This window comes from Nannospalax galili, unplaced genomic scaffold, assembly GCF_000622305.1.
Source record: "Nannospalax galili isolate Female #2095 unplaced genomic scaffold, S.galili_v1.0 scaffold146, whole genome shotgun sequence".
Taxonomy (NCBI): Eukaryota; Metazoa; Chordata; class Mammalia; order Rodentia; family Spalacidae; genus Nannospalax; species Nannospalax galili.
Genome location: NW_008357929.1, coordinates 7,622,883 through 7,643,751, shown reverse-complemented (window position 1 = coordinate 7,643,751; position 20,869 = coordinate 7,622,883). Strand labels below are relative to the sequence as shown.

The 20,869-nt window shown below is 45.1% G+C and overlaps 1 protein-coding gene across 1 annotated transcript; it reads right to left on the bottom strand.

Annotated features, from left to right (window-relative positions):
- Positions 1–4,845: 4,845 nt before the first annotated feature.
- Positions 4,846–10,203, bottom strand: LOC108490064. Its single transcript, XM_029557526.1, is given in 7 exon segments — positions 4,846–4,895; positions 4,898–6,224; positions 6,395–7,073; positions 7,113–7,506; positions 7,509–9,161; positions 9,164–9,548; positions 9,916–10,203. Coding segments are annotated over 7 exon segments (4,776 nt in total).
- Positions 10,204–20,869: the final 10,666 nt, after the last annotated feature.

Sequence of the window (20,869 nt, the reverse complement as noted above, 5' to 3'; positions counted from 1 at the left end):
CTTTCTCCTTAGGTCTGGAATCTTCTACGAATGCTTTTGGCCTCAGGAACTTGGGTGGCACTGACCTGAGACCCTCGCCGTGGCCACGCCATGCAGGGATGCAAAAGCAGATGGGGAGGGAAGAAGCCCCAAGATTTCCCAGGGAGTGGATTGAGTAGCTGGGTTGTACTGTATGCAAAGGATCAGGGAGAGTAAAGGTAAGCCTCGGAGCCCCCAGTAAGAGGCTGTCAGCCCCAGAAAGAGGCTGTCGGGTGTTGCAGGACCAGGGAAGTAGAGGGAGATGAGGGCAGGGCCAGGACCAGAAGCAGTGCTCCTGGAGCCCAAGAAAGGGAGTGAGTTGCTCTGGGTGCGAAGGGTCAGGAAGCAGTATTGGTTCCCCAGGTGTCTGGGGCCCCAAGACTAGGGGTGGCGCAGGGCTCAAACTAGGAGTATAGAACGGCGAGGGGGGGGATGGAAGGGTGAATGTGGCTAAGGGAGTCCCTGCGCCGAGAGCTGCGCTATAGACTTACCCCAAGAGGCCTGAGGATAGTAGTGCAGGCTTGGAGAGCTGGCCAGGCATTTTTGTGCAGAAGACACACACACAAAAAATAGATACAATAAAATAAAATAAAATAAAAAGAAAAAGAAAAAAAGAAAAAAGACAAACAGTTATGCCTTTCTGAGTTCAGGAAGGTGGACAGACCCAGATGGGACTGGGAAGTGGGAATTCTGGAAAAGAAAAGCACATTATCTTTAAAAGTTTTTCTTTTGTCGGGGCCTTTTTTTTGAGACAGGGCTTCCCTGTAGCCCCATCTGGCCTGGAAATTGGTATGTAGACCAGGTTGCCTGGATCTCACAGAGATCTGCCTGCCTCTCTACCTCCTGGGTGCTGGGATGAAAGGTGTGGGCCCCCATTCCCAGCTATTTTTTATTTTTATTTTATGTGTATGAGTGTATTGCCTGCATGTGTGTAAGTGCACCCATGTCATGCAATGCCCATGGAGGTCAGAAGAGGGCGTCTGATTCCCTGGAACTGGAGTTAGGAATGGTTGTAGCAGCTGTGTGGGTCCTGGGAATCAAACCCAGGTCCTCTGCAAGAGCAGCCAGTACTCTTAACCACTGATCCATCTCTGAAGCTCCCCAAAGCGCATCTTAGGGTGAACTCACCTTCCTCTGGGTGTTCTAGCCATGGCTCTGACCTGTCCCACTGGATTAATCCTTAAGAGAGGAGACAAGGGAGTGTCTCCACCCACAGGTAGATTCCATTCTTTACATAGTTAAGATATATAATTTGGTGATGATGTCAACTGTGTGGTGCCAGGTGGACTGGGTCTCTCTAGGGAAAGTGGGGTAAACTGGTCATGGCTTTTTCGCTGAGGGGATGTGGTTTCCATTGAGACCAAGCAAGGAGAGGAGGAAAAGCTTGACCTGGGCGTTGGGATCCCAGTCAAAATTATCACAGGGTATTTAAGTGCTGGAAAGACACTTCTGAACTACATTTTGACAGAGCAACATAGTAAAAGAATAGCAGTTACTTTAAATGAATTTGGAGAAGGGAGTGCAGTAGAGAAATCCTTAGCTGTTAGTCAAGATGGAGAGCCTCTGCTGTTCAGTGAAGGACAATGCCTTTAGAGCTATTGAGAATTTGATGCAGAAGAAAGGGAAGTTTAATTACATACTTTTAGAGACCACTGGATTAGCAGATCCTGGTGCTGTGGCTTCTATATTTTGGCTTGATGCTGAATTAGGGAGTGATACTTATCTTGATCACTTCATAACTGTTATAGATTCAAAATATGGATTAAAACATTTAACAGAAGACAAACCTGATGGCCTATCAATGAAGCTACTAGTTTTCTTTGAAATTGTAGAAATAATTAATTTGTTCCCTTAAAAACTGCCTCATTTAGCCGGGCGTGGTGGTACACGCCTGTAGTCCCAGCACTTGGGAGCCAGAGGCAGGTGGATCTCTGTGAGTTCAAGGCCAGCCTGGTCTACATACTGAGTTCCAGGACAGCTGGGGCCACAGGGACACACTGCTACAAAAAGACCTAAACAAACAAACAAAAAAAAAACCCTGCCTCATCAGAGGCCAAATCAAAGACACTAGGAGATGGAAAGACCTACTATGCTGCATAGCTTTAGTGTCAACTTGACACACCTGTGTTGAGGGAGCCTCAATCGGGGAATTGCCTCTATTGAACTGGCCTGTGGCCATGTCTGAAGGACATCTTCTTGATGAGTGATGTGGGAGGGCCCAGCCCACTGTGGGTGGTGCCACCACTGGGCAGGTGGGCCTGTGTTGCATAAGAAAGCAGGCTGAGCAGGGGCCAGGGGAGCAAGCCAGTAAGCAGCGTTCCTCTGTGGACTGTGCTCCAGCTCCTACCTCCAGGTTCCTGCCCTGAGTTCCTACCTTGGGCTCCCTGATGAACTGTGACCCAGGAGATGTAAGATAAATAAACCCTTTCCTCCCCAAGTTGGTAGTGGTCAGAGTGTTTTGTCACAGCAATGAAGAAACAAACCAGGACACCTACTGTTGGACCCCCAGTCCTGGGGTACTCAACGTTCACGGGAGGTCGCACCCCAATAACTCAGTCCTCAGACCAGAAGATGCAATAAACAAGAGGATTTATTACGTATGCGCAGACGGACCTCTAGCTCAGAGAGCAGAAGCTCTGAGCACAGATTACAAGCTTCTTTTAAAAGGCAAAAACCATAAATCATAAGTGATTACTGAGCCAAGAAGCAGAGGTGGGAGGGGGAATTTGGATGATTTTCAGCAACCGGTGCAGAGAGCATGAAAAGGTCAGTTTCTTTCTCAGCAGTTTAGAATTATTTTACATCTTACTTCCTTGTACAGCTTCCCAGAATATTTTTCTTTACTTTGGTCTGGGGGACTCGGGGCTTTAGTTTGATTCCATCATTCCCTCCTTTTCTTATAGTAAGATTTTAATCCTAAAATCTATAAGTTTTCTGTTCTTTTTAGGGCATGGTATTGTTGAGTAAGGACCAAAGCTTGAGTTACTGATATTCGGTCCCTAATAAACTGTAGCAATCTGTTGAGGATGCATGGCCTGAAGGTTAAGAGAAGGAGAAGAATAATTAGGGGGCCTACTATAGTGGACACTAGAGTAGTTAACCAGGGGATTTTATTATTAAACCATCCTTCAAACCATCCCTGTTTGGATTCACGGTCTTTTTGTCTTTTATCTAACCTTTCGCAGAGCTTAGTCATAGAATCTGTAATGACCCCCGAGTTGTCAGCATAAAAACAACATTCTTCACCTAGAGCCGCGCAGAGCCCTCCTTCCTTAAGGAAAAGCAGATCTAGCCCCCTTCTATTTTGTAAAACTACTTCTGAGAGGGAAGTTAGAAATTTTTCTAAGTGGGTAATTGACTGTTCTATTGCCCTAATGTCTTCATCAACTGCCATCTGTAAGTCTGCATAATATTGTGGTCCTTGTATTAGGGCTGCTGTTCCAGTTCCTACTCCTGCTGCCACTCCTGCTCCTAGAAGTATTGCCAGGGTCAGGGATATAGGTTCTCTTTTATATCTGCCTGGGTGTTGCTCAAAAAACTGTTCTATGGAATTTGCAGGGTGGTAGAATACTCGGGGTAGAAGCTTAATCATAACACAGTAGTCTTGAGAAGTTTTGAGGACCATGCTAGCTACACAGGGAGTTAACCCAAAGTTACATGCCCACTAAGCCCCTTGCGGAGGTAGGAGATAGTAATTTCCATTTCCTGGGGGTATAGAAATAGCGGAGTTGCAAAGGCAGGCATGAGTTGGAGGTGGGTTTCCTAAGCAGAGCCCAGATCCCGAGACTTCCGTGAGAGTTAGGGGGTGAGGGGTCTCCCTATGACATTGGTCAGCTAAAGTGGTGTTACTGAATGTCCCTTGGGTAGCGATGCCCTCGTAATAAGGGGGTGCTGCTGCTAAACATAGTTAACAGGATTCAGTCAGGTTGGGGTCTGTCTGTGCTCCTTGGATCAAATTGAACAGTTGGTCCCCTGTGGGTGAAACCTTTGGTCTCGGGGGGCTGGAAGTCTGTTTTAACAAGATATTTGCAGGGGAAGTATCAGAAAAAGGGTTAGGGAGGTGCTGTGAAGTGAGGTGTAGTGAAGTGAAAGCTGGCAGGGGATTTGGGTAGCTGGGAATGGGATTTTGGATAGGTAAGATAGGATTGGGGCCTATAGCTACTGGATAGGAGGAGATATCTCTTTTAATAGTAAATAAGAGACCAGAATCTGTCCCCTCCTTATAGAGCCTAATTCCCCAAGAATATCCTTTGTCCCAACTTATGGCCTTTTTTCCTGCTGTTGTAAATTCTATCCGAAGGGGGTGGCACCATTTACCTTGACAGTCTTGAGCATTTGGGTTCTTATGAGAATAATTTGCTTTTACAATAATATAATCCCAAGATGAGGATGGAGACCACCAGGAATCCCCGGTTGTTTCGCATCCCCAATTTTTACAGTAAAAATAATCTCTTTCTCCACATTTGGAATTAAGCCACTTAGCACGATGGTTACCTGGGCAAACATAGAAGGTATGTTGATGTAACAAGATCCTTGCTTGTTCATGACATCCTCCCCCTGTTAAGTGGGGTCCTGCAAACAGGGGGTAACTTGCTGGACCGGGTACTTTATCAGGATCCATGAAGTTTGATATGTCCCAGGGCGTTGGTGCTCCTAAGGCTAATTTACACAAATCTGGATACAGTATAAGCCACCAAGTACCCTTGGGTGTCATCTTGTGGGTTTCAAACACTACAATACCCCTTTGATTAATTACCCACCAGGTAGTCAGCACAGGGAGATGGGGACTCCCTTGACTGAGGGCAAACCTACAAACAAGAAGAATTATTAAATATCTCTGGAGAGTCTTATTTTTAGGGGGTTGGATGTTTTCCAGTGTCCTCTTGAGTCGGGGCTCTTTTGGCATGGGAAGCGTGGATCCAAGCCGAAATCCCGTCTACCTTGAGGGCCGTGGGTGTAGTCAGAAGAACCATGTAGAGTCCTTTCCACCGTGGTTCAAGAGTCTTTACGTTGTGTCTTCTCATGTACACCTGATCTCCAATTTGGTAGGAGTGGAGCATTTGTGGACTCCCAGGCTGGTAGACAGCAGCCAAAGTCCTCCAAACCTGGTTCTGGATGATCTGGAGGGCTTGAAGTCTTGTTTTCAGGCTGGGGTTATCAAAAGAAGAGGGCAAGGGGGACAAAGTTACATTGAGGACAGGAGGCGGTCCTCCAAAGAGGATTTCATAGGGGGTTAGGCCATGTATAGCAGGAGTATTTCCAGCCCGAAATAAGGCTAGAGATAGGAGCTGCACCCAGTCTTTAGTGCCAGTCTCTAGAGCTAATTTAGTTAAGGTCCCTTTAATGGTTCTATTCATCCTTTCTACCTGTCCTGAATTTTGGGGTCTGTAAGCACAATGTAATTTTTAATTAATCTTTAGTGCTTTGGCCATTCCCTGACTTACCTGGGAGACGAAGGCTGGGCCATTGTCAGAGCCAATTACCTTAGGCAGTCCGAATCGAGGGAAGATTTCTTCAATCAGTTTCTTCACCACAGTCTGAGCTGTTTCCTTCCGGGTGGGGAAAGCTTCAACCCATCCTGAGAAAGTGTCTATAAACACTAGGAGATATTTATAACCATATTTTCCTGGGAGTATCTCAGTAAAATCTACCTCCCAGTTAGTCCCTGGTCACATTCCTCTTTCCCTCTTGCCAGATGGGACCTTTGATCTGGAAGCATTCACCAGGGAACATGAGACACAATCTCCCACTACCTTCTGGACTAGCTGGTTGAGGTCCGGGAAATAATAGAATTGTTCTTCTCTCTCCAATAGTGTTTTTAGTTTTTTGTGTCCTAAGTGTGTCCACTGGTGGAGCTGGGAGATTAGCTCAAGGGCTGCCTTTTTGGGAAGCACTACCCTACCCTGGTGTTTCCACATTTTAGATTCTGGGTCCAAGGTAGCATTGAGCTTTCGTACAAGCTCTAGGTCCTGTTCAGTGTAGGTAAAAAGAACTTCTGCTTCCTTCTCCTGTGCTTCCATTTCAGCCTTAAGGTCTGCGTGTGTGTAGAGAAGGCAGGTACCTTCTGCTGCCTGATGGGCAGTTTCATCTGCAATTCGATTGCCTTGAGCAATCAGCCCCTGGTCTCTCTGATGTCCAGGGCAATGGATAATGCTGACCTTTTTAGGCAAGTACAAGGCTTGCAGAAGGGCCACTATCGTCTCTTTGTTTTTTTTTTTTTTTTTGTCTGTTTTGAGACAGTGTCTCCTTGTAGCCCCAGCTGTCCTGGAACTCACTATGTAGACCAGGCTGGCCTCGAACTCACAAAGATCCACCTGCCTCTGCCTCCCAAGTGCTGGGATTAAAGGCGTGCGCCACCACGCCCGGCCGTCTCTATGTTTTTAATGTCCTTGCCTGCCGAGGTAAGGAGCCCCCGCCTTCTATAAATTTCTCCATGTACGTGAGCTGTGGCAAACGCATAGCGGCTGTCAGTGTAAATATTAATCTTTTTACCCTTTGCTAATCTTAGAGCCTGGGTTAGGGCTTCTAATTCAGCCCGTTGGGCTGATGTTCTGGCCAGCAGGGCTTGGGCCCAGATTATTTTTTTTTTTCCATCAACCACCGCTGCCCCCGCTTTATGCTCACCGTCTTGCAGAAAGCTGCTCCCATCCGTATACCAGGTGGCATCTGCATCTATTAGGGGCTGGTCGGTGAGGTCTTCTCTAGTCCCATGTGCCTCCGCAAGTATTTGCTGGCAGTCATGGGGAATCTCAGTGCCTTTTTCAGGGGCTGGTAGCAGCGTGGCAGGGTTTAAGGTGGTGGGACTACCAAACTTGATCTTTTCTGGATTTAGTAGTAGTGTCTGGTAATGGGTCACCCTGGCATTTGACAACCATCTGTCAGGAGGTTGTCTAATGATGGACTCCACTGCATGTGGTGTTATAACAGTCAGGGGCTGACCCATAGTGAGTTTGTCTGAGTCTTTTACCAAGGATGCTATTGCTGCCATGATTCTCAAGCATGGGGGCCAGCCAGCAGCCACATTGTCCAGTTTCTTTGAGAGATAAGCCACTGGCCTTTTCCAGGGTCCCAGAGTCTGAAGATAAGTCACTGGCCTTTTCCAGGGTCCCAGAGTCTGAGTAAGGACTCCTTTTGTCATCCCATTATTTTCATCTATATATAGGATGAAAGGTTTTGCCAGATCTGGCAATCCTAACGTTGGAGCTGTCAGCAGTGCTCTTTTTATTTTGTCAAAAGCTTTCTGGTGTTCTTCTGTCCAGACGAAAGGGGTCCCAGTAAAGGTTAAAGGATATAGAGGAGCCGCTATTTCAGCAAAACCTGGTATCCATAATCTACAGAATCCTGCACTTCCCAAGAATTCTCTGAGTCCTCTGGCTGAGGTTGGTGGGGGGATAGAGGCTACCACCTGTTTCCTGCTTTCTGTTAGCCAACGTTGCCCTCCCTCCAACCGATAGCCCAAATAGTTCACCTGCTGTAGGCAGATCTGGCTTTCTTCTCCAAGGCCCGATATCCAATTTCCCCCAGTCTCAATAGGAGAGTCTCTGTACCTTGCAGACAGTCAGCTTCTGTCTCGGCCACCAAGAGGAGGTCATCCACATACTGGAGGAGCATAATCTGTGGGTTTCTTACCCAAAAGTCAGCCAAATCACGGTGTAGAGCCTCATCAAACAAAGTAGGAGACTTCTTGAATCCTTGGGGTAGTCGTGTCCAGGTTAGTTGTCCTGATATTCCAGCTTTAGGATCTTTCCATTCAAAAGCGAAGATGGGCTGGCTAACTGCACTCAGCCTTAGGCAGAAGAATGCATCCTTCAGGTCAAGTACAGTATACCACCTGTGACTGGGAGGCAAGGTACTCAAGAGATTGTAAGGATTTGGAACAGTGGGGTGTATATCCTCTATCCTTCGATTAACTTCTCTTAAGTCTTGGACTGGTCGATAGTCATTTGTTCCTGGCTTCTTTACAGGGAGCAGTGGGGTGTTCCAAGGGGATTGACAGGGGCGAAGTATGCCCATTTGTAAAAGTCTTTGAATGTGGGGCCTGATACCCTCTCGGGCCTCTTTGCTCATAGGGTATTGTTTAATTGAAATCGGGGTTGCAGATGGTTTTAGTGTGACCACTATTGGAGGCTGGTTGCATGCCAGTCCTGGGCCTCCTGTCTCGGCCCATGCCGAGGGGATTTTACTTAGCCAATCAGTTATACCAGGAGCTTCTGTTATCAGTCCCTCATATAACCGATGTTCATCTTCCAGCTGCAGGGTTAATACCTGTAGTGGAGCTCCATCTTTTCCTTCTACAGTAGCTCCCTTTTTAGTAAAGTGGATGTGAGCTCCCAGCTTAGAGAGTAAATCTCTCCCAAGAAGGGGATATGGGCAGTCGGGGACCAGTAAGAATGAGTGAGAGACCCGTCCTGTATTGAGGTCCACTTTTCTTTTGGTGGTCCATCTATATATTTTTCCTCTGGTGGCCCCTTGGACCCAGGCTGTTTTGGAACTCATGGGTCCCTCGGTTGCTGTCAGAACTGAATATTGAGCTCCTGTGTCTACCATGAAGGTAGTCAATTGCCCCCCTATCTTCAAAGTTACCCTGGGCTCAGGGGGGAGCTCCTGCCCCTGACTCCCCTAGTTCCCTAGAGTCAGGACTGGGGTCGTCTTCTTTTGAAGTCTGTTTAATTTCTTTGGACATTCTCGAGCCCAATGTCCTTTTTCCTTGCAATAAGCACACTGGTCTTTATCCACTCAGGGCCTTCTTCTGTCTCCCAGGTCCCTACCTAGTCCTGGTCTTGTTCCTGTTCCCTGAACTACTGTGGCCAAAATTCGACTTAACTCTTTATTTCTCTTTCTCTCTCTCTTATCCTCTCTAGCTTCCTGCTCTTTTCTGATTCTGTCCTCTCTTTCCTCTAAAGTTTCTCACTTGTTATAGATTTTCTCAGCTTCTCTTATTAAATCCTGTAAAGAGTACCCCTGAAGGCCCTCCAGCCGTTGGAGCTTACTACGGATGTCAGGAGCTGATTGTCCTATAAAGGCCATAATTATATCTGCCTGACGCTCCTGGGCTGTGGGGTCAAAAGGGGTGTACATTCGATATCCCTCTATCAGACGTTCTAGGAACCCAGCAGGGGTTTCATTTTCCCCCTGGGTTATACACGTACCTTTGCCAAATTGGTTGGGCGCCTTCCAGCCCCTTTGAGACCTGATAACAGAGTCTGGCAATAAAGACGGAGACACTCCCTACCGGCTACGGTTTCAGGGTCCCAGTTGGGTCTGGTCAGAGGAAATCCTGCGTCTATTTCATTTGGGAGCAGAGTGGGTCTCCCATCCTGCCTGGGGACGTTTTTCCGGGCCTCCAGGATGACTCGCTGTCTCTCCTCTGTAGTTAGGAGTGCCTGGAGGAGTTGTTGACAATCCTCCCAGGTGGGTTGGTGGGTAAGAAGAATAGACTCAATCAAAGCAGTTAGAGCCTGAGGATCCTGAGAAAAAGAGAGGTTATGGGTCTTCCAATTATACAAGTCAGAGGCTGAAGAAGGCCAATACTGGATCTGATCCCCTACAGTTCAGAGAGGAAAAACCTGGGCAGTCCAAGTTCCATCAGAGGGGCCCCCTCTATCTCTCCTCAGGGGGAGTCTGCTAGATAGCGGGGGGGATTTGGTCAGGTTCAGTGGAATCAGGAGAGGGATGAGGTAGTTCTTGGGGTGGAGGTGCCTGCGCAGGTGGATAGGGAGGTGGAGGATCGAGGAGGGTTAGGGAAGCTTGGTCCTCGGGGAGGACTGGCTTTTGTTTCTTCTTTTCAGGGGAAGACTGAAGGGGTAGGAGAGAGGAAGTGAGACTCGGGGGAGCAGAAGGAGGAGGAGGCCCTTGATCAGTCTCCCTGGTTCCCCAGGGAGGTAGGAACAGCCGTGCCCAAGATGTGGGGTTCCAGGCTAAGTCTTCCCAGATGACTATGTAAGCCACCTGGTCCAGGTGTCCGTGTGGTCCTGGGTGGAAAATATATTCTTTAACCTGCAAGATAGTAGCAAGGTCAAAAGTCCCATCCCTTGGCCATCCTTTTTCAAAAGAGGGCCATACAGAGGAACAGAGACTCTGCCACTTTTTCTTTTGGACCTCTAATGATAAGTTATGAGCCCATTCCACAACCTCCTTCCAATGTTCCAGAGTTAGACTTAAAGGGGTAGTTAGTGATTGACCCATAGTGGAGGTCACAGAAAAGAAGGGGGGAGAGAGAGAGAGATACAGATGCCACTCCAAACAATAATTACTAGTGGGTGTGCTTGTGGACAAGTACCTATCGTTGCCCAGTTTTTCTTCTGCGGGGGACGTGAATTTATCTGGGATTCACGCCTGGGACCCCCTTATCCTTCGACGGGAGTCTTTTAGTGGCGAGCGCCCTGTGGCTCTTATTTGCTCGACCCGTGCCCGCGGGGCTTTTTCAGTGGCCAGAGGGAGAAATGAAGAGAGGAAAGGGAGATACAGAAAAGTCATCCTGTCTCCACCCGTGTGGGCAGTCGGGGTCCGCTAAGAGGGCTAGGAGCCTTTGGCTTACATCAGGGAGTGGCCCTGACCAGAAAACCTCAGTTGCTCCTTCGCCTTTAACGGTCCCTCGCGAAGACTTAGACTGAGAATAAAAGGAAAAAGAAGAAAGAAGGGAAAGTTTAAAATAGAAAATGTAGAGAAAAATACAAAACCAGACCTTCCCCTTTTAAAATATTAACACACCATCAGGCACGCACATACACCTCATTAAATCACATTCATGTGGACCGGTCCTTCTTTCATCCAGACACACACTTTACTAACTATTTTACTCTCAGGATCCTTAAACACAAACACAGACAAACACAAAACAAAAATCCTTGCCGCGGCTTCTTGACTCAAAACTGAAAGTACAGACTGGGAGGGGAGTAGCTAAGCTAATCTCCCTTCTTCTCCTGGGGTGAGGAAAGGAAAGCTTTGCTGTCCTCCCCACTCCAGACCACTCTGGTCACAAAGATCAGAGTGTTGGAACCAGGGGTCCCTGGGCACATCTGCCACTCCCGCTGATTCCCAGAACACAGACTTACAGGTCCTGCACAGGCACAAATGTTCAGACAGAACGTTCCCAAAACAGGAAATGACAGACAGACATTAAATCAAGACAAACTACAAGACATCTATCCTTACCTCCTGCTGATCTAAGGAAATGAGTCTGGGGGCGACTCAATCCCGGACAAGCCCCCAAATGTTGGACCCCCGGTCCTGGGGTACCCAACGTTCACGGGAGGTCACACCCCAATAAGTCAGTCCTCAGACCAGAAGATGCAATAAGCAAGAGGATTTATTACGTATGCACAGACGGACCTCTAGCTCAGAGAGCAGAAGCCCTGAGCACAGATTACAAGCTTCTTTTAAAAGGCAAAAACCATAAATCATAAGCGATTACTGAGCCAAGAAGCAGAGGTGGGAGGGGGGATTTGGATGATTTTCAGCAACCGGTGCAGAGAGCATGAAAAGGTCAGTTTCTTTCTCAGCAGTTTAGAATTATTTTACATCTTACTTCCTTGTACAGCTTCCCAGAATATTTTTCTTTACTTTGGTCTGGGGGACTCCGGGCTTTAGTTTGATTCCATCACTACCATGCTCATGGATTGGTAGAATCAGTGTTATGAAAATGACCATCTTACCAAAAGCAATTTATAGATTCAGTGCAATCCCAATCAAAATACCCATAACAGTCTTCACAGAGCTTGACAAAACCATCCTAAAATTCATATGGAATCACAAAAGACCCTGGATAGTCAAAATAATCTTGGGCAAAAAGAAATGCCTGGGGAGGGGGATCACCATGCCTTATCTCAGATTATATTACAGAGCTGTAGTCATAAAAACAGCATGGTACTGGCACAAAAATAGACATGTAAATCAATGGAACACACTGGAAGACCCAAACATGAGTTCATATAATTTCAGCCACCTGATATTTGACAAAGGTGCTAAGAACACACAATGGAGGAAAGATAGCATCTTCAACAAATGGTGCTGGCAAAAGTGGATCTCCACCTGCAGAAAAATGAAACTTGACCCTTATCTTTCACCCTGCACAAAAGCCAACTCCAAATGGATCAAAGACCTCAACATAAAACCTGAAACTCAGAAACTGCTAGAAGAAAACATAGGCAGCACCCTTCAAGACATAGGTATAAGAAAGTGTTGGGGAACCCTGCTGTTAAGGTCAGCTCCTTTCTCAGCAGGGGCTTCTTGCCTGACTTACCTGGAAAATGCCTCCAAGCACAGGATGCCTGACCTTATTCAGAACATGACCTTTGGCATAGTTACCTGCAATAAAACTACCCCCAGGTTTTTTCTATATGATAATTAGGCATTGCCCTATAGTCAGATGATAGGATCCCCCTGCCACATGTAAATAAAGCATACTATGAGTACCTATCAGCTGAGGCTTTGGCTGCTGCCTCCACACTATATTTTCCCTAGTTCTCCCACTGAATAAATGGAGCTGTTTCACTGAATGTGGACCTGTTTCACTGAATCTGGAGCTGTTTCACTGAATCTGGAGCTGTTTGTATCATTGAATCTGCCTCCCTGGAAGGGCTTTCTTCCATCAGTGTTCACTGGCCGTCCTGACCCCATTCGTCGCTTCTGCTCCCTTTGTCCTCATGGACCAGTGGCCAATGACCCACGAGCGGAGGGAGAGACCCCACAGAAAGGACTTTCTAAATCAGATACCAGCTGGTCAGGTGCTAAGGTCAACAGTCAGTAAGTGGGACCTCATTAAATTACAAAGTTCTGTACAGCAAAAGAAACAACAAAAGAAGGGAAGAGGAAACCCACTGAGTGGGAGAAAATCTTCACCAGCTACACATCCAACAGAGGACTAATATCCGGAATATATAAAGAACTCAGAACTCAAAAAAAAAAAAAAAAGGAAAGAAAATAAATGACCCAATAAAAAAGATGGGTGATAGACCTAAACAGAGAGTTCTCAAATGAAGAAAGAAAAATGGCTAAGAAGCACCTTAAAAAGTGCTAGAGGCAGGCAGATCTCTGTGAGTTCAAGGCCAGCCTGGTCTACATAGTGAGTTCCAGGACAGCTAGGGCTACAGGGAGACCCTGTCTCAAAAAAAAAAAAAAAAAAAAAAGTGCTCAACATCCTTAGAAATTAGAGAAATGCAGATTAAAAACCACCCTAAGATTCCATCTTACCCTGGCAGATTGGCAAAGATCAAGAGAATGAAAGACTCCAAATGCTGGAGAGGATATGGAGAAAGAGGAACACTCATTCACTGCTGGTGGGAATACAAACTTGTGCAACCACTATGGAAAGCAGTATGGAGAACCCTCAAAAAGTTAAAAATAAACCTACTATATGATCCAGTGATATCACTCTTTGGCATATACCCAAAGGACTCATTGTACTATAGAGATACCTGTACATCCATGTTTGTTGCTGTTCTTTTAATAGCTAAGAAATGGAAACAATGTAAATGTCTCTCAACTGATGAATGGTTAATGAAAATGTAATCTACTCAATGGAGTTCTATTCAGCAGTAAGAAAAGATGAAAGTATGAAATTTTCAGTGTTATTCTAAGTGAAGTAACAAACACAGAAAAGCAAGCGACATATGCTCTCCCTCATTTGTGGATCATAGCACCAATCCCTTATGTGTGAGTATATAAATTCTGATGTAACACCAGGAGCCAGGGAAAGGGAAAGGATACATGGAGGTAAAGGTAGGGAACAGATGTTATGTGAGGGAGGTAGAAAAAGTGGGAGTAATCATCAGGGATGCGAGGAGGGAGGGACATGCAAGGGACCATGGTGTGGGGGAGGGAGGGAAGTCAGAAGAGGAAAGATGGCCGGAGTTGGGAGGTATTGGGAGGAGGGTGGGGATAATAGGGGCACTGTGACTAGGGAGGGAGGGAGGAGGGAAGCCAGATGGGAGAAAAAAGAGTGGAGATGAGTGAATCTGGGAGCTAGGAAACCTAGGGTTTGGTGGGGGGATAAGGAGAGGCATGGATGGGTAGGGGATCTGGATTTGAGTGGAAATTATGAAATTTAAAAAGCTTAATGAAAAAAATGTTAAAAAAGAAAATTCATCTTTTAAAAAATTTTTATTTATTATTTTTATTGGAATGGCAAAACTGACTTCATTTTATTCTACCTGATTTTTGCTTTACCCTGTGTTTCTGTCCATCCCCCCAACCCCAAGCCAGGAGAACATCTCATGCAGGCAGTTTCAGGCAGTACATTGCTTCTATAATACTGGGAAACTTAAAACTAGTCATGTAGCACGTCCCCTCTCAGCATTTCCAGGGAGCCCATTGTTTCTGAAATTTTAAGAAACTTGTTTTTCCTAACTGAATCTTAGAAACTTTTGTTAACTGAAAACCTCTTTGTTAGTTGACCTATCCCTGGTCTGGTGTAACTATGATGATCTGATGTAACTATGGTTATTGATTTTGCCCCTGGCATAATGTAATTATGGTTTTAGGCTTTTTAAACCCTGTCCTGTTTCTCCTCTGGGTTGAGAGTTTTCTGGTGATAGCCCCTCTCTACTGCTGGCTTTCTGCTAATAAAGGACTTTTGATTTGATCAAAAACTGCCTGGCATTTCTCTGAAGGTATTACATTTATATGTATGTATGTGTGTGCTTGTCTGAGTTTATGTACACCCTGTGTCTGTAGAAGCTTGCAGAAGCCAGAAGAGGGTAGGAGCTGGAGTTACAGGTGGTTGTGAGATGCCTGATGTGGGTGCCGAGGATATTTTTTTGTTTTTGTTTTTTTGAGACAGCGTTTCCTTTTAGCTCCAGCTGGCCTGGAAGTTCCTATGTAGACCAGGCTGCCCTGGATCTCATAGAGATCCACCTACCTTTGCCTCCTGAGTGCTGGGATTAAAGGCATATGCCACCACACCAGCTAAAAAAAATTTTTTTTTTTTTAAAAGGTAAATGGATGTGGTAGTGCAGGCATTCAATCCCAGCACTTTGGAGGAAGAGGCAGTTGGATCTCTATGAGTTCAAGACCAGCCTGGTCTATAATAGTTCCAGGCCAGATAGGGCTACAGGGACACTCTGTCTCAAAAACATCAAAAATAAATAAGTAAATAAATAAATAAAATTTAAAAGATGAATTAGGGCTAGAGAGGTGCTTATCAGTTAAGAACACTTGCTGCTCTTACAGAGGACCTGATTTCAGTTCCTAGCACCCATAAGGCAGTTAACAATCTTCTCTAACTAAAGTTGCAGGGAATCCAATGCTTTCTTCTGGCCTCTAAGTCATTGCATGCACAGGTGTACTTACATACATGTAGGCAAAACACTCACACACATTAAAAAAATAATTTTTTTTAATCTAAAAAGTTTATTCTCATTGTGTGTATATGATGTGTATATGTGTGTGGGGATGCATGTGGAGGTTGGAGAACAACTTTTGGAGTCAAGTCTTTCTACCTTTATGTGGGTTTTAGGGAGCAAACTCAGGTCGTCAGGCTTATATGGCAAGTGCCTTCACCCACTGAGCCATCTTGCTGCTCTTATAATTCATCTTAACTTATGAGTTAGAACCTTCGTTTCACCATGATTATAGTGTAAAAAGAAAACAGCGCTGGACATGGTGCACGCCTGTAGTCCCAGCACTTGGGAGGCAGAGGCAGGCGGATTTCTGTGAGTTCAAGGCCAGCCTGGTCTACATAGTGAGTTCCAGGACAGCTGGGGCTACAGGGAGACCCTGCTTCAAAAAGACAGAAAAAAAAAAAAAAAGTAGTTTCATTCCCATTCTTGCTCTGGTGTCATCCCAGCTTATGCTGAACTATACATTGCCTCTATCCATGGGTCGTTTTGGATTTGGTGGTCTTGTGTTGCTTTCTTATTGTATTCATGAGATTATTCTAGAAAAGTGGCCAAGGTCCTATCTGCTGTGGATGTTAGGAAATGTAGCAAGTTCTCTCCCGGGTTTGAACTCTCTTCCAGGTAAAAAGAGTAGGAAAGAAAGGCAACCAACCTCATTGAATGCATATCGGCCTTTATGAGATCTTGAGGGGTGAGTCTGCAGAAGCTACAAGGGCCAAACAGCAGGGGAGCTTAAGTACTTTGGAGTAGGTAGACAGAGTCGTGGGGTTTGGGTAAAGAATTCAAGCCTGTATTCTCCTCCTATAGATAAGGGTTTGGAAGGGTTTGTGGGAGAAGATTCAAGGTCTACATTTTTCTCTGATAACAGAGCAGAAATTTATGACTGGGGTTCTGGATATGCTTGTTTGAAAAGCAAGGATTACTTTATGGTTTGCATGGTTAGTGGAGGTCTCCCTTCATTGGAAAGCAGCCCTTTGGCTCTCTGTGTCCTGCCCACTACTCTCCAGAATTTCTTTTATCCTTGAGTGGAAGTTCCTCACTCCTCTGACCACTGTCTCCTTCCTGCCTTCTGCTTATTTTCCAGGGCACTTTGAATATATCCAGAGCTTTTGAGTTTTTCTTGTTTGTTTTGAGATGAGGTCTTACTATGCCACCCTGGCTGGCTTGGCACTTACTATTTAGACCAGGCTGGCTTTGAACTCTTGAGATCTGCCTGCTTCTGCCTCTCAAGTGCTGGGATTACAGGTATGCTGCCACCATGCCTGGCTTTCTAAAGATTTTGAATGATGCTTTCTGGATTCAAATGCTGGCTCTACCACTTGCTAGCTTTGTGTCCTTAAGCAAATTACTCAGCCCCTTTGCTTCTATTTTAAAACAAACAAACAAAACCAAGTGATATAATAGCTTTCTTCTGTCTTTATTTGGGTTCCCCCAGAAACAGACCACTAAAAAAAGATTAGAGTGTAGGGAGTTACTGATGAGGTCCTATGACACACTTAGTAATGACATTAAGAAGTGAGACCAGGAAGGGACAAAGATCAACAAGGGCTGTCAAATAGGCAACACCAGCACCACTGACGCTTAATCCCACCAGGAGTTCTGGATGACATAAAGGGTTGAACAAAGTATAGTCTAAGCTATAAAGCAAAGTTTTATGTGTTGGAATAGCTATTCATTTTCATTTACATATGGTCTGTGATAACTTTCAGACTATAGTAGTCAAATTGAGTAGCTGTGATAGAGACTGACTCACAAAGTCTAATATTTATTATCTGGACTTGTACAGAAAAAGTTTGCCAGCTCTTACTATAGAATGTGTCAATTACCCAGCCCTGGGGTAAGGAAGTTAGGGGATTCCCCCACCCCCACCTTCATTCCTCCCATCTCCTTCCATTTTCCTGTTTACTCTTCTAGGTTTCTGCATGGGCAATGCCAAGGCTGCTGTGTTTACTTGGGTAGCTTTTATTGAGTCTTCCGTGCTTTGTCTGTCTGTTGATGTTAAGAGTGGAGCGCCAGTGAACAGTATTTACCTTACATATTGTGACTATACAAATATATTCCATTGCTGAGCCTGTAGTCACAAGATTACATTTCCTTTCTTGAGCTATTTTCTTTCTTTTTCTTTGGCTTTGAGACAGGGTCTCATGTAGGCTAGGCTAGCCTCATAGTCAAGGATGCCCTGAATTTCAGAGCCTCCTTACTTTATCTCTTGAAGGTTGGAATTGCAGATGTGTGCCCAGTATGAACTATTTTCAATTACCATTTGAAAAACAATAACAATTCTTTTAAAAATTATTTATTTTTCAACTACATTTTATTTATTGTGTGTACATGTATATTAGTATGTGCGTATATGCACTTGCCATGGTGCACGAGTGGAAATCAGAGAACAACTGGTGGAGCAGAAATCAGAGAGCAACTTGTAGAAGTCAATTCTCTCCTTCTACCACTGGGAATTGAACTCAGGTTGTCAGTCTTGGTGGCAAGTGCTTTTTCCTGCTACACCATCTCAGAAGCCCTATTATTTCTGTGTGTGTATGTGTGTGTGTGTGTGTGTGTGTGTGTGTGTGTGTGTGTGTGTAATTTGTACTTTATCTAGCTGTGCTTGTTTACAAACTCTACAAAAAGTAGTATTGCATTTGTAGTGTAATCTTCCAGGAGTTACATTCTTTAGAAACATTACATTACCAAGATTTTTCTAAGTGTGTTAATGTGAGAATTATTTGTTATTATTAGAAATTCTTTGACAAAGGAAATGCAGTCTTGATGATCTCTGGCTTTACATGAATGACCTTCCTAATTGGCCCAGGACCGTCACTCTTCCAGGGCTGCCCCCTTCTAACATCTTCAGGGTTCAGACTATGATTGGCTGATTATTCCAAGGATGGTAATTCTCCCTCACAGAATTACCAAATGTTTGCACATGGGATAGAGAGTTCTCCATTGTGGTGGCTATGGGTGTTAAGAGGCACAACATGGGGTGCCAGGACCATGTTTCCCACCAAGTTCATAAGAGCAGAGAGTGGTTCGTGTCCACTCAGGGATGCCAGCCCTTAGGTTTAGGAACTGGAGAGATAACTCAGTAGTTAAGAGCACCTTTTGCTCTGCCAGAGGACCTGAGTTTGATTCCCAGCACCCACATCAGGCAGCTCACAACCCAACACCCTCTTCTGGCTTCCAAAGGCAACTGTATTCAGGTGCATAAACCCATACAAAGACACACTCGGATACACATATTTTTTTTAAAAAGTAAAGAAATGGGCTGGTCTGCAGAAACTGATCAAGCTGCTCAGGGAGGAGAAGAGGCCAGAGGGAGAGGGAGAGGCTTCCTGGGTGGGATCTGAGTCCCCAATTCCAACCATTCCTGAGGGTTGGCCACACATTTGACCTTGAGATTCAAAATTAACACCTCTTGCTTAAACACTCAAATTGTTTCATCACCTGCAGCAACTAGTATGGAAAGATGCTTGCCAGGAATTATTGTCTGTGTTTTGTTTCTTTGTTTGATAATGAGACTTCAGAACAACTTGACAGTGTAACTAAGTAACTACCACTTACTGGGCACTTACTGTGAATAATAATAACCACAGGGGCCAGGGAGATGGCTCAACAGGTAAATGTGCTTGTTATGCAAGCTAATGACTTAAGTTTGATTCCTGGAATCCATGTTTTTTTTTAAAAAGAAGGAAGGAAGGAAGGAAGGAAGGAAGGAAGGAAGGAAGGAAGGAAGACAGGGCTGGAGAGATGGCTCAGCGGTTAAGAGCACTAGCTGCTTTAGCAGAGGACCCAAGTTCAATTCCCAGCACCCACATGATGTGCTGATACCTGTCCCTAACTTCAGTTCCAGGGGTTCTAATGCCCTCTTTTGGCCTCTTCAGACATTGCATGCATGGGTGCACTTTGGAGGCAGAGGCAGGCAGATCTCTGTGAGATGGAGGCCAGCTTGGTCTACATAGTGAGTTCCAGGCCAGCTGGTGCTATCGGGGGACCCTGTCTCAAAAAACAAAAAAACAACAAAAACAAATTTTTTTGCTACATTTTATTTATTATTTTTATAGTGAAGTCAGCTGCCTACTTCTGGTAGCCAGTTTTCTTCCCCAGCTTCTAGTGTTTTCTTTTTCTGATAGACATTCTGTCCAGTTTCTCTATTTGAGAAGGAAGGGGAAGTTCTGAAGATGGAGCCAAGGCCTTGCATGTGCTAGGCAAGTGCTCACTGAGCTATATCCCCCAGCCCTTGTTATGAACATACAATAATATATGGATATACTGTAATTTATTTTACAAATCTCATCCAAATTGAGTAGCTTATTAGACATATCAGTATCTCTGTAAAGAAAATCACATACCTAGATTTTGGTATATATCTTGATTATTTCCTTTTGCTTTTATTCTTTTTTTTTTTGAGACAAGTTCTTTCAGCTGGCCTGGAACTCAGTATATAGACCAGGTTGGCCTCCATCTCACAAAGACCTGGCTGCCTCTGCCTCCCTGGTGCTGGAATTAAAGGCCTGCGTCATTACACCCGACTTTTCATTTTTTTCAACATTTTGTATCACTTCGCTCACCAGAAATACCCACCAGCAGCATATGAGTGTGTCTCTGTTCTCTGAATGCTTTCCTGTATTCCGTATTATCAAATTTGTTTTGATCTTTGCTAATTCAGTAGTTTTTAAACATTTGGGGCTGGAGAGATGGCTCAGTGGTTAAGAGCACTGACTGTTCTTGCAGAGGACCCAGGTTCAATTCCCAGCACCCACAACAACCATCCATAACTTCAGTTTCAGGGGAATCTGACACCCTCTTCTGACCTCCATGGGCATTGCACGACATGAGTACACTTACATACATGTAGGTAATGCACTCATACACATAAAAAAATAATAATAAAAATTTTTTTTTTGGTCTTTTTGAGACAGGGTCTCCCTGTAGCCCTAGCTGGCCTGGATTCACTATGGAGACCAGACTGGCCTCAAACTCACAGAGATCCGCCTGCCTGAAACTTGCTATGTAGACCAGGCTGGCCTGGAATTGCTATGTAGACCAGGCTGGCCTGGAACTTGCTATATAGACCAGGCTGGCCTGGATATCACAGAGCTCCAACTGCCTCTGCCTCCCAAGTGCTGGGATTAAAGGCATGTGCTACCACACCTAGCCCTTTCTTCTTTTTTGACAGGGTCTTATACCATAGCCCGGGTTGGCCTGGACCATACTATGTAGCTTGGGTTTGCCTTGAGCCCATGGTGACAATCTCCCTGCCTTAGCCTTCCTGGTGCTGAGATTAGAGATGTGAGCCACCACACCAGGTTTTTGTTCACACATTCATGTGGTTGGGATTACCAAGCAATATGAAGGATCTCAGCTTATTTGAATGAAAGTATCACTTTAGTATCTCAAATATGCATTTCTTTGGTTCTGAATGAGCCTGGGCATTTTCTCATATTCTCTCATTTGATTATATTTTATTTGTGTGTGTGTGTGTGTGAATCCTGAGTTCCTTCTATTTTGTCATTTTCCTC